At 35.2% G+C, this 12829-nt stretch overlaps 1 protein-coding gene across 1 annotated transcript in view; it reads right to left on the bottom strand.

Moving 5' to 3' along the window:
* Nucleotides 1-12829, bottom strand: part of Kif6 (kinesin family member 6) — a 417840-nt gene that overhangs the window by 313905 nt on the left and 91106 nt on the right. The window contains exon 5 of the mRNA XM_077801497.1: nucleotides 11052-11161. Coding sequence (XP_077657623.1) covers nucleotides 11052-11161 — 110 coding nt within the window. The remainder of the gene's footprint in view (nucleotides 1-11051; nucleotides 11162-12829) is intronic.

Raw genomic sequence — 12829 nt, 5'->3', positions numbered from 1 at the left:
CTATCTAAGACATTTGTGACACTAAATAACTTCTTTGAATTGGTCATTGAGAGTGGGGAAGTCTAGCTTCCCTCTTAGCATTACTCTCGCAGGCCAGGCTGTGGGTGGAAAAGCGTCAGTTTGAGGCTCTCTTCCCTCTCCCATTTTCATTGACAATGTTCTAGTTCTCAAGCTCACAGTCTCGAGTCAACCCATGATAGACACAGTGTGACATACTGTTTACTTTTACTGGCCATCGATCACTCACATCTTCCTATGTGACGATTCAGCACCCTCAACACCGTAAGAGGTTTTCTTCCAGGAATGTTGGTACTGACCCAGTGAAGGAAGACTGGGGTTGATTTTCACTTTGAGACCTATAGTTATAGGTGTACGAGTCTCCTCAAATGCCCATGAGAGGCAGAAAAATAACCCAAATAAAAACTGTAATGCAAAAGTGGAAATACAAAGTGAAAGCTGCACTCCTCACCTAAAAGCACTAAATTAAAAAAATTTAAACACAAAATGTGTGAGCCAAACAAAGGAGGGTTGGGGTTGATGCAGAAAGTATCCAAAGTATAAATAGAAGGATTGGCTTTGCAAAGGCCATAGATCTGCAGGCTAGAGGAAAGCAGGTGAGTGGGAGGAGGGGTGGAAGGCAGGAAGTTCCAGAAATTCATGTTTGGTGGTTCTCATATTCTCTCCAAGGTAGTGATGCAAGCATTTTTGAGAGAATTGAGACAGGAAGCCCTTGATCTGCACTCTGTAAGCTCCTGAGAACATCCGTTCCTGACCTTGAAGAGCTCTAGTGAGGTACAAAAGACCCAGAAACTGATCATTTCAATCTTACCTGGTAAGGGAGAAGATGCTCTGGGTTCTCTGCGTGCACAAGGAAGGGCACTGAATTCATCCTGGAGGTTCAGAAAAGGCTGGAGAAAGCCTCTACCATGTTACAGTCTCCAACCTCGGTCCAGTCTCAGCTTGATAAGTATATTTTCATGTATGCTGTGATTTGGATAGGAGGTATCCCCTGCAAAGCTCATGTGTTGAGCAATGTAGTAAATGTGCAGAGGTGAAAGAATCAGATTATGAGAGCTATAACTTAATATGTGGATTAATTCATTGGATGGATTAATGATTTGAATGATCACTGGGTAGTAATGAAGGCAGGTGGGTGTGGCTGGAGGAAGTAGGCCTTGGGGGTTTTGTCTTGCTCCTGGCTCCTCACATGTGAGTGTCCTCTCTCCACTTCCTGTCTGCCGTGAGCTGCCAGTTTCTTCTGTCACGCTCTTCTGCCATGAAGTTCTGCCTTACTTCAGGTCCAGAGAGATGAAGTCTGCCAACTGCAGACCAATCCTCAGAAACTGTGAGCCCAAAATAAACTTTTCCTCCTCTAAGTTGTTATTGTCAGATATTTTGGTCTCAGTGATGAAAAGCTAAATAATACAATGTGCCTAGGGCTTTTTCACCCATTCCTCACAATCCTCATGCCAAATATCCACAACTTTAGTCAGTTGTGAGGACTAGCACACAATAAATGCTCAATAAATATTGGCTCACTACCCTCATTGGAAAGACTTCTGTGGTATTTCTAAAAATCTTACCCTAGGTGGATGGGGGAAGGGACTATGACAGAATTACCAGAGTCTAAATCAAACATAAAACTGGAAATCCATATGTAGCAAAATGAAATTAAACCTCCTTCTCTTGGACTAGAAGCCGAGAATTTGTATTTTTAACAATCATCCCTTTGGTTATTATACATAATTAAATTTTAAGCCACTAGATTACGGTATCTTCCAAATTTGCCCCTCTTTTTAAATCTCACTGTCACCCAAATGGCCTTAATAACTTTCCACAACGCTCTTACTCCTGTCTGTCTCATTCTATTTCTACATGCTACGGACTGATTTTCCTTCCAATTGGAGCAGTTCCAATCATGGTTTGTCCTTGAATATCCAGGGGACACAGCTTGCCTGCCCAGCCCTTGAATTCATACCATTTCAGTTCTGACGCTGTTGCCCACTCCTTTACTGGGTCCCAGTAGACAGGTCTGTGAGCTATCTATCAGAACAAGCTTTTCAACGACCCTATGTCTGTTTGCACACCAATGTCACATTCCACTGCCCCAACTCCTACCCCTTCATTCAAGGACTAGTTCATGCGCTGATTTCTCTATGAATCTTTTCCTGATGTCCTTCACCAATTTGATTTCTTTCTCTTCTGGGTCCTTACCATTCTTTGTGCTCTTACATGATGCTTTTCATGGTCAACCTTATGCAGTTTTGTAGTGGTATTATCCACCCAGATATGAGCTGCAGGAAAGCAGACACTATGTGAGTAAACTTGGTGCTTAGCACAATGTCTGAGGCAGCGCTGGATCTTCATAAACATTTTTTGACTGAATGAATTCACTTGACTCTCATGTAAGCCATGAAGACAGAGACTGTGGATTACTCTTCCTGTGACGCCTGCAGCACTCAGCAGTGCTTTCTACCCAGCAGGTATTAGAAACGTGGTGACTAAGTTGCATCTTGCAACTTTTTCCCTTTGGAATAAGTTAGACAAATTATTTAAAAAATCACAACACAACCAAGATTTCAATACTGGATGTTGGAGTTTACTGACTCTTTTAGTCATAACTGTGACAATTATTGTAAACTTAAATGGAATATGCTTCCGTATTTAGGAATACTAAAATTATACTGAAGTAAGGTGACTATTTTCCCTACATCTAAGACCAACAGTTATACCGTTTTACTTCAAGAGACATATTTAGTTCTAACTATCCCCCTTTACAGCATGTGACATAAGGTGCTTTCAAAAAAGAAGTTCTATTTTCACTTTAAATTACTAAATACAGAATAGATTTGATACACACAAGTGTATATGCATATGTATGTATAGCCTTTTAAAAAATCAAACCTTTTGAGATAATTGTAGATTCACAAATAACTATAGGAAATAAAGCAGAGAAATCTCATGCAGCCATTGCCCAGATTTTTTCAATGAGAACATTTGCAAAATGATATTAAAATATCACAAACAGGACATTGGCATCAATAGTTTCCCAGTTATGCTTATATTTGTATGTGTGTGCATTTAGTTCTAGGTAATTTTATCACATGAGTAGTTGTATGTATCCATAGTTACCATGACGATATGGAAGAATCCATCACTGCAGGGATACCTACTGTTGCCCCTTATGACCATTTGCTCCCCTCTCCCCAAGTCCTGACATCTACTAACTAATCTGTTCTCATTATGTTAGTTAAAGAATTTTATGTCAGTGGATTTAAATAAAATATAATTTGGGGGGATTGACTCTTTTCACTTAGTAAAATTTCCTGGAGATTCATCTAAGTTGTCCATTGTGTCAAGAGTTTATTCCATTATGTTATTTTAGTAACAGAAGTCTATAGTTTATATTAGGATTTGCTCTTTGTGTTGTAAATTCTATGGGTTTTGACAAATGCATAGTGTCAGGTATCCACTATGATATCATACAGAATAGTTCCATCACCCACCCCAAATCCCATTTCTCCTTTTACTCCTGTCCCCTCAGTCTCTGACAACCATGATCATTTTACTGTCTCTACAGTTTTGTGTTTCCCAGGAAGTTATGCAGTGGAATGATACAGCATGTAGTCTTTCTTACTGGCTTCTGCACTTAGCAATATGTCTTTACATTTCCTCCATGTCTTTTTGTGGCTTAATATCTCATTTCTTTTTATCACCAAATAATATTCCACCATGTGAATACACCATACTTTATCCATTCAACTGTTGAGGAACATCTTGGTTGTTTTCAGTTTGGGGCAATTATGAATTACATTACTACATACATCTGTGGGTAAGTTATTGTGTGAATATGTTTTCAACTCATTTAGGTAAATGTAGGAGCACAATTGCTGGGTTGTATATGAGTATGTTTAGCTTTATAAGAAATTTCCATTTTTGTCTTCCGAAGTGGCTGTACCATTATGCATTCCCTCCAACAATGAGGGTTACTGTTGTCATATGTCCTTGCCAGCACTGGTGTCGATGATATTTTGGACTTTAGCTATTCTCTTAGGTGTATAGTAGTATCTCATTGTTATTGTTGTGTTTTTTTACTCTTCTTTTTTATTATTTTTATTCTAATTTGTTATACGTAATAGTAGAATACATTAGAATTCATATTACACATATAAAGCACAATTTATCATTTCTCTGGTTGTACACAAAGAAGAGTCACACCATTCATGTCTTCATACATGTACTTAGGGTAATAATGTCCATCTCATTCCACCATTTTTCCTACCCCCCATACCCCTTCCTTTGCCCTCCCTCCCCTTTGTCCTATCTAGAGTTCATCTAATCCTCCCATGCTCCCCCTGCAACCCCATTATGAATCAGCATACTTATAATCAGAGAAAACATTTGGTATTTAGTTTTTTGGGATTGGCTAACTTCACTTAGCATTATAGCTCCAACTCCATCCACTTACCTGCAAATGCCATGATTTTATTATCTTTTAATGCTGAATAGTATTCCATTGTGTATATATAACACAAATTCTTTATCCATTCATCTACTGAAGGGCATCTAGGTTGGTTTCACATTTTAACTATTGTGAATTGTGCTGCTATAAACATTGATGTGACTATGTTCCTGTAGTATGCTGTTTTTAAGTCCTTTGGGTATAGACAGAGGAGTGGGATAGCTGGGTCAAATGGTGGTTCCATTCCCAGTTTTCATAGTTGTTTTAATGTGCAATTCTCTAATAACATGATGAATTTCCTTTCATAAACTTATTTACCATCTGTATATCCATATTTAATGAGGAATCTGTTGAGATCTTTGTCCATTTTAATTTGGTCACTTATTTTCTTATTATTGAGTTTTAAGAGTTCTTTGTAATTTTTAGATGGCAATCTTTTATTAGATATTTTCTTTCAACATATGACTTGTATTTTAATCCTTTTAACAGTGTCTTTCACAGAACTAAAAATTTTAATTTTGGTGAAGTCCAACTTATTATTTTTTCTTTCATGGGTCATGCTTTTGATATTATATCCACAATATTCATTGCCAAACCCAAGGTCACCTAGATTTTTTTTTATGTTATCTTCATAAGACTTATAGTTTTGCTTTGTACATTTAGGTCTATGGCTCATTTCAAGTTAATTTTTCTTAGAGGTATAAGGTCTATGTCTATATTCATTATTTTATACATGTTTGTCCAGTTGTTCCAGTACCATTTGTAGAAGAGATTCTTTTTCATTGGATTGTCTTAGCTCCTTTGTCAAAAACCAGTTGACTATGTTTGCATGGGGCTATTTATGGACTCTCTATTTTGTTCTATTGATGTATTTGCTAATATTTTTGCCAATATCACACTCATTGCCTTGATTATTAAGCTCTACAGCATGTCTTTAAGATAAATAGTATCTGTGCTTTGACTCTTTTATTTTTCTTGGGTATTGTGCTGGTTATTATGGGCCTTTTGCCTTTCCATATAAACTTTATAATCAGTTTGTTGATATCCACAAAATTTCTTGCCAGGAATGTTTTTTGGTATTGAATTGATCCATATTTCACCTATAAATCAGGTTAGAAAGACTTTATATCTTAACTATATTGACTCTTCTTATTCAGGAACAAGGGAAATCCTTTATCTTTGCCAATTTATTTCATTAGAGTTCTATAGTTTTCCTCATATAGATCTTGGGCGTGTTTTGACATAGTCATACCTACATATTTTATTTTTGCTGCTAATATAAATGGCATTGTGTTTCAGACTTCAAATTCCAATTATTTATTATGGTTGTATAAGAAATAAATTGACTTTGATACACTCATTAACTTTGTGTTCTGAAACCTTGCTATAATACTTATTTAAGGATTTTCTTTTTGGTCAAATTTTGTTATACTCTATGTATACAGTATAATTAGTGAACAAAGACAGTTGTATTTTTTCCTTCCTAGTATTCTTTATTTCATTTTCTTGTCTTATTGAATTAGGTAGGACTTCAGTAAAATGTTACTAGGAGTGATGAGATTGATATCCTTGCCTTGTACTGGATCTTAAAGGGAAATCTCTAGATTTTTGCCATTAAGGATGTTGTTAGCTGTAGATGACTTGTAGATATTCTTTATCAAATTAGGAAAATCTCCTTCTATTCACAGTATTTATCACAAATGCATACTGAATTTTATCTTTGCATCTATTGATACAACCATATGATTTTTCTTCCTTAGTCTATTGACACAATGAATTACTTTGATTGATTTTTGAGTGTTGAATAATTTTGCATATATTCAATAAATCCCACTTGATTATGGTATAAAATTCTTTTGGTATATTATTAGATTTGACTTGCTAATAATTTGTTGAAAATTTTTGCATCTCTGTTCATAATAGATACTAATCTATAGTTTTCTTCTTTTCAAATGTATTTATATCTGGTTTTTTTTCAGAATTTAGGTAATATGGGCCTCAATGAATGAGTTAAAAAGGATTCCCTTTGATTTTTTTTTTCAGAAGAGATTATAAATTCTTTGGAAAATTATATGTAGATAATCATATCATTTTCATATAGGGATAGTTTTATTTCTTCCATTCCATATGCATGACTTTTAGTTATTATTCTTACTTTATTGCAATGGCTAGTATTTCCAGCCTATGTTGAATAAGTGTGTTAAAAGTGAATATTCTTTCATTGTTCCTGATCTTAGGGGACAACATTCAGTCTTTCATCATTACATATGACATTAGCTGTAAGATTTTTGTAGATGCTCTTACCAAGTTGAGGTGATGCTTCTCTATTCTAACTTTTTGAGATTTCTATCATAAATGGGTATCAAATGTTTTTACTTTATGTGATTTTTCTTATTTACCTGTGGATGTGGTAGGTTACATTGAAGTAGCTTTGTAATCCTTAATAAATTATACTTGCTAATGTTATATAATTCATTTCATACATTGTTGAAGTCAACTGCCAATAATTTGTTAAGAACTTCTGAGCCTATGTTTGTGAGACATTAGTCTGTAGTCTTTTACTATTGTTGTTGCTCGTTTGCTTTTGGGGGGGTTTGTTTTTTGTTTTTTGTTTTGGTGATTTGGATTAAACCCATGGCCTCACACATACTAGGCAAATGCTCTACCACTGAGATATAACCCTAGCCCCTCTCATTTCTATTTCTTGAAAAAGACTGTGTAAAATAGTTTTTAAAGTGTTTGGCAGAAGTCTCTTAGATTATCTTGATATGGAGATTTCTTTTTGGGAGTTTTTAAATTACAGATTCAATTTCTCTAATAGTTATAAACTATTCAGTTATATAGTTCATCTTGGTTGAGTCTTGGGCTAATCACTTTTGGTTGCTAATTCAGGTGTGTTTCCCATATTTTCTGGGAAACACACCTGAATTAAATGACTAAAGCAACATTTGCAAAAAAGCAATTGACTTTAGTCTGGTGCTCTGGCATCATATATAAAAAAATCTATAGGCAATTTATACGCAAAAACTTCTGCAATAGCAGAGAGGTAGAAATTATTAGAATGTAAAAAAATGAAAAGAAAAGGCAGAGTATACGTGAACATCTAGCAGGTGATATGTGAGAAAGCTGTGTTGATCAATGGTAAGGAAGCTATTATTGATGGCTACTGTTGTGCAATACCAAACTGAAGTTGGGTTTAATTTTACATGGGTAAGCCTAGTGTAGGAATGCAGCAATTTTAGATGGTTAAGCCTGGTATTAAAATGCTGAAGGGATCAAACGTGTATATTGCCATTGTCCCTCAAATAGATAATTGCAAGGGGAGGGAACCAAGGTCAACAAACATTTTGTCTACTATTTTTGGAAGGCATTCAGAGTGTTTGGGACATTTCAGCTCACAACAATGAAGCCAGCAGACCAGACTGATAGGATTTCAGAGTTAGAGCGTGTCCAGTTCAAGAGTGTGTGAAACCAAATTAATAGTGCATACTTTTAATCCAAGACAGTTACAGCAATTGTCCAATACAAGGACAAAGCTACTAAGAAAGACAGTAGTTTAAGAAACAAAGCTAGCAAGCTCTATAGAGACAATCTGACCCAAACTGAGAACAAATACTGAATTTCAAGCATGCTGAGGTATGCAGAGGACACAGAGTGGATTAAGGTACTGCCATTGCTTGTTTCTAGAAGGAGAGCATTAGAAAATCTCTAAACCACTTCTTATTCTTCTGTGAAATAGAGAAAGATCACCAAATAAATCCTGTACTATGAAGGTCACCAATCCTTGAACTCTAGACATTGGAAGTTAGAAGGTTGCAAAATATTATTTAATCCAATATCCACATCTTTTAGACAAAGAGGAATGCAGAAAAAAGAAAGAATTTACTTAAGATCACAGCTGAGACTACAACTCAAATTTCCTAATTTCTAACCAAGTACTCTTTTTATTATGTTGCCTATCTTAGAGTCCAACAGACTTTTCTCATTCCTGGTTCTTCCCATAGTTTGGCTATACCTAATCATGTCAATTAGGTTGAGATGAATAGAACTCAGGTGCTATTCTTCTCCCTTTCCTCTCTCATCTTCTCAAATTCATAGTTTTAATTTAACAGATAATTTAAAAAACTATTAAGGACTTAATTAGGCAGTGAGAAAATTATCAAATCAAGTAAGGCATGCTTCCTACCTCGGAGGAATTATAAGTATAAACATTGAGTATGGTATTCTTGACACCAAAGTTATATGTACAAAATTTGTCACCATCACCCAATCAAATTTTCTGATGGAAATCTCCTTTTTTAGTTGACTCCTTAATTTCCACAGTCATTTTTGTTACTCTGACATGAAAGTGAATGAATATCTGGTTTCTTTTACCCTTGTTCTCCTACTAACCAATTAATTCTGGAGCTCTGGTAAGTCATATCTCTTTGGGCTTTATCTCCTCAATTTGCAAAATAACCTTCTGTTATTCACCTTTCTTCCTTTCTTGTTTTTTTTTTGTGCATTTTTAAAACTTAGAGCTTTATAGTTATTCATAGTAATTGGGTTCATCCCAACAAATTCATCAAACATGCATGTAACCTAAATTTGTCAAACATCCCAGTGACCTAAAATTCGACTTCAGTTCATGATCCCCCTGCTTTTCCTTTCCCTTCCTGTCCTCCTCTTCCTTTCTTTTCAAATTTAGTAAAATTCAAGGTATTGAGTGTAATCAATTTATTTCTTTTTTTCACATTTCTCTGGTTTCTTTCTCCTCCTTTGTGTTCATAATAAACAAAGTCTTCATTCCTGGATTATAAACAGCCTTCGAGGTGTTAGGTATAGCTATAACTTGTTGGAAGCAAATTTAAACACAATTTAGTCTCAAGGAATATAGATCAGACTGGAGACTAGAAAGTTAATTAAGAAATCAATTAGAATAAAGATCAATCTTAAACTAAAAACCTGTTATTCAATTCCTTGCCAAAACTGGCTTCCATTGGCCTTTCTAAAGATTTATTTTGAATGACACCTTGTTTTTAGTCCATTTGGGCTGCTATAACGAAATATCGTTAAGTAGGAAGATTCTGAACAATGTACATTTATTTGTCACAGAAGAGGCTAGAAATCCAAGATCACGGTGGTCCATGGCTAGGTCCCAGTGACCTAATCACACCTCACATCCTCAACATCTCCTACTACCATCACAATGTGACTGGGTCTTAACATTCGAATTTGGGGTGGACAAACATTCAGACCACAGCACTTCTCAACTCATAGCCTTTCCTACCACACCTTCACGTCAAATGTTATCCTTCCTATCCTTCTTGCGTAAGACGTTTTACCCTTTTGTGTAAACTTTAAACTTTATTCTACTAGGTTTTTGTTATTGTCACTTTTTGTTTTTTGGTACTGAGGATTGAACCCAAGGGTTCTATACCACTGAGCTACATCCCAGCCCTTTTTATTTTTTTGAGATAAGGTCTCCCTAAGTTACTGAGGCTGGCCTTGAACTTGCAATCCTCATGCCTCAGCCTCCTGAGTCCCTGAGATTACAGGCAGGTACCACCACTCCTGGTTATTCTAATAGTTCTTTAAAGGCCATGAGTCACTAATCTCTTCTTTCTTCAAATTCTTATACAAATATTTAAAATACAAACAATAATTTCCTTTCCTAATTCCCTTTTATGAATACTGCAAATGTGAAAGAGATGATATGCAAAAACTCTTGACCAACATTAATGGAAGAATAGAATCCTTATACTCTTTCAATTCTATACAACAGTAAAATAATTTATATTGTAATTATTTTAATATTTATTCCTAGATTTTTTGCAAATTAAAATAATCATATGGTTGGTAATCTTTTTATAGAGAATTAATATGTATTCCAAATTGTGTTAGAATATTTAATATGAATATTAAAATAGATTTCCTTGGTTGTAGACAACTTCTGATACATGATGATATCTGGACAAAAGTTTGTGACACATTAATGTTACTGACTAATATGTCTAATTTAGGCAGATACCAAAGAAGCATTGAGCAATATTATGTAAAAGCTTGTAACTTGCAGTATTAATAGATAGGCTCTGAGAACTCTCTATTTCAGTCTGCAACTGCCAATCAGATCAAATGATTATCAATGTTAACATTAATGAAAGTAGAGAAGCCATTTGGACAGAAACTTAAAATGTTATTTTCTGTCTTTCAGATTCGCTTGTTGCTGCTTGAACTCCAATTTGAATCCTTCTTCAGAAGCAGGCCACGATTAGAGGAATAAAAGGGTTTCATGTGGCAGGAGTAAAGTAGCACTGTCACATCCCATCAATCTTCTAAGTACCCACTCTCAGACACCCATCACTGCCCTGTCTCACACCAGCTCCAATAGAGATTTTCCCAAGAAATAAGTTTCAAGCTATTTTAGTTCCCATCACTACTGTCCATTTGTCATAACTGAAAAAAATATCCATTATATTGCAAAAAGATTCTGTTATCCAGTATTTGCTAATTATGATTGAGACCAGAAACATATAAAGTTTCAAAGAAAACAATTGAAGGGAACATCTGAAAATAATTTCCCCCTATCCTTTGTTGTTCTGCTACTCACGGCAAATCTTCCAATCTGGAGGCTTCATGTCTTGGATCCAATAGATCATAACCACATTCATTGTAGATTTCCAAGTAGGAAATGTGTGTTGTATATATTTTGCTGCTGTCCTGATTGAAAAAGAGTAAGACATGATTTAATGACTACAAATAACAATTCATTTTAGAGGAAGACGAACACATTTGTCAATGTAGTTTCCTCACAGTTTTTCCCCCATTCGCACTCACTCTATGTGGTTTACATTTTCAGTTCGTGACACTTTCAAGTTGCCAGTTACCATATGCATGAAACTTTTTTCTTTCTTTTCTTTTCTTTTTTTTTAATGGTCAACTCCCATGATTACAAGTAACTTCAGTCTGTTATTTTTTATTGGTTCCACGTTATACATAAAAAGTCGATGTATACATACAATGAGCCAATTTGGTTGCAGAACTGTATAACACACCATTTTTTACTTTCCAAACCAAAAAAAAAAAAAAGTTACTAAGAAAATACACACTTATGTTCTATGAATAGTCTATTCATAAAAAAGCACAGATCATTTCTTTGGTTCAAAAACTTCAGTAGCAAAACAGTTTCCATCTTTAATAATAATTCTTTTTTTACACTTTTGTAATATTTGAAAACTTTTCTGGTGATATAAATAGATAAAAGTGAAATTAAGTCCCCAGGACAGAAGATAGCTTAGATCAGTCAGGTAAGAGAGGACACTAACAATTCATACCTTGCTTGTTGGGTTAATTCTCCTGGCTCAAGTGGGCAAATCAGGGATATTCGTTTATGGGTTAGAGAAAGGTGGCTTCTGTGGCCATTACTAAAATGTAATGATGTAGTTATCAACGCAATTAAGCTAAAAGTCAAGATAACGGATCCTAGTCTCAGCTCTGCTAACAGAAAAAAAGGACCCATTCCTTCTGAGGTGGAATATGGCAGGAATATTTTTTAGCTCTTGAGGGAATTCCAAGTACATTTTTCCAATCGAAATATCAAAATGAGAGTACCTCCTCTTTGTTCCTTCAAAATCACAAATGCTTCTATTTCTGCAAATATTATTATGTTTTTAATAAAGGGAGAATATATTTGATTCTTGTGGCAAGAAAACTGTCATAGTGGACAGTAAGAGGATTTGCCTCAGATGACCTTCCTGATTCTCAACCACATACAAGAACAATCCATTTACTAGCTGTTGCTCAAAGGGAGACAGAAAAAGTCACAGAGACTAGGGAGGGAAAGGTGGCCTGTAAATCCAAAGCTGAAATCCCAGTCCTACCAGCTATGAACTTCTACCATTATCGGACCTTGGTTTTCACACACATGAAAGTGAGGAAGTGGATGATGAATCCCTACATATTCTTTAGTTTAAAATTAGTATGACTCATTGGTCCTAAAATGGCTCACACTATACCAATAAAGATATACCATCTGATATAAACAAAATGATTCATAAAAATTAATGTAACTTTCAACCAACACATGAATATTATATTCAAGCCACAGCTAAAATTCCATGTTCTGATGTTCTGTGAAGGTGGCAACTTGGATTGAATTCCTACTAAACAAATTTCTCTCAACTAAGTTCTGGAATCCAGCTGATGTGACTTCAGTGCTTATTCTAACAAATGGCCTATTGATTACATTAGTACCCGGTGTTAGAGAAGGCACTATTTCAACATAATTGTTTGCATCGTAGCGTGGTGGTTTAGTACAGGTCTCAGAGACTATCAACCTGAGACAGATTATAAGGCTGTTAGTCTAATTCAGTGTTTCCCAAAATAATC

The sequence above is a fragment of the Urocitellus parryii genome, chromosome 8 (genome assembly GCF_045843805.1).
Source record: "Urocitellus parryii isolate mUroPar1 chromosome 8, mUroPar1.hap1, whole genome shotgun sequence".
Taxonomy (NCBI): domain Eukaryota; kingdom Metazoa; phylum Chordata; class Mammalia; order Rodentia; family Sciuridae; genus Urocitellus; species Urocitellus parryii.
This window is presented reverse-complemented; position numbering and strand designations above follow the sequence as displayed.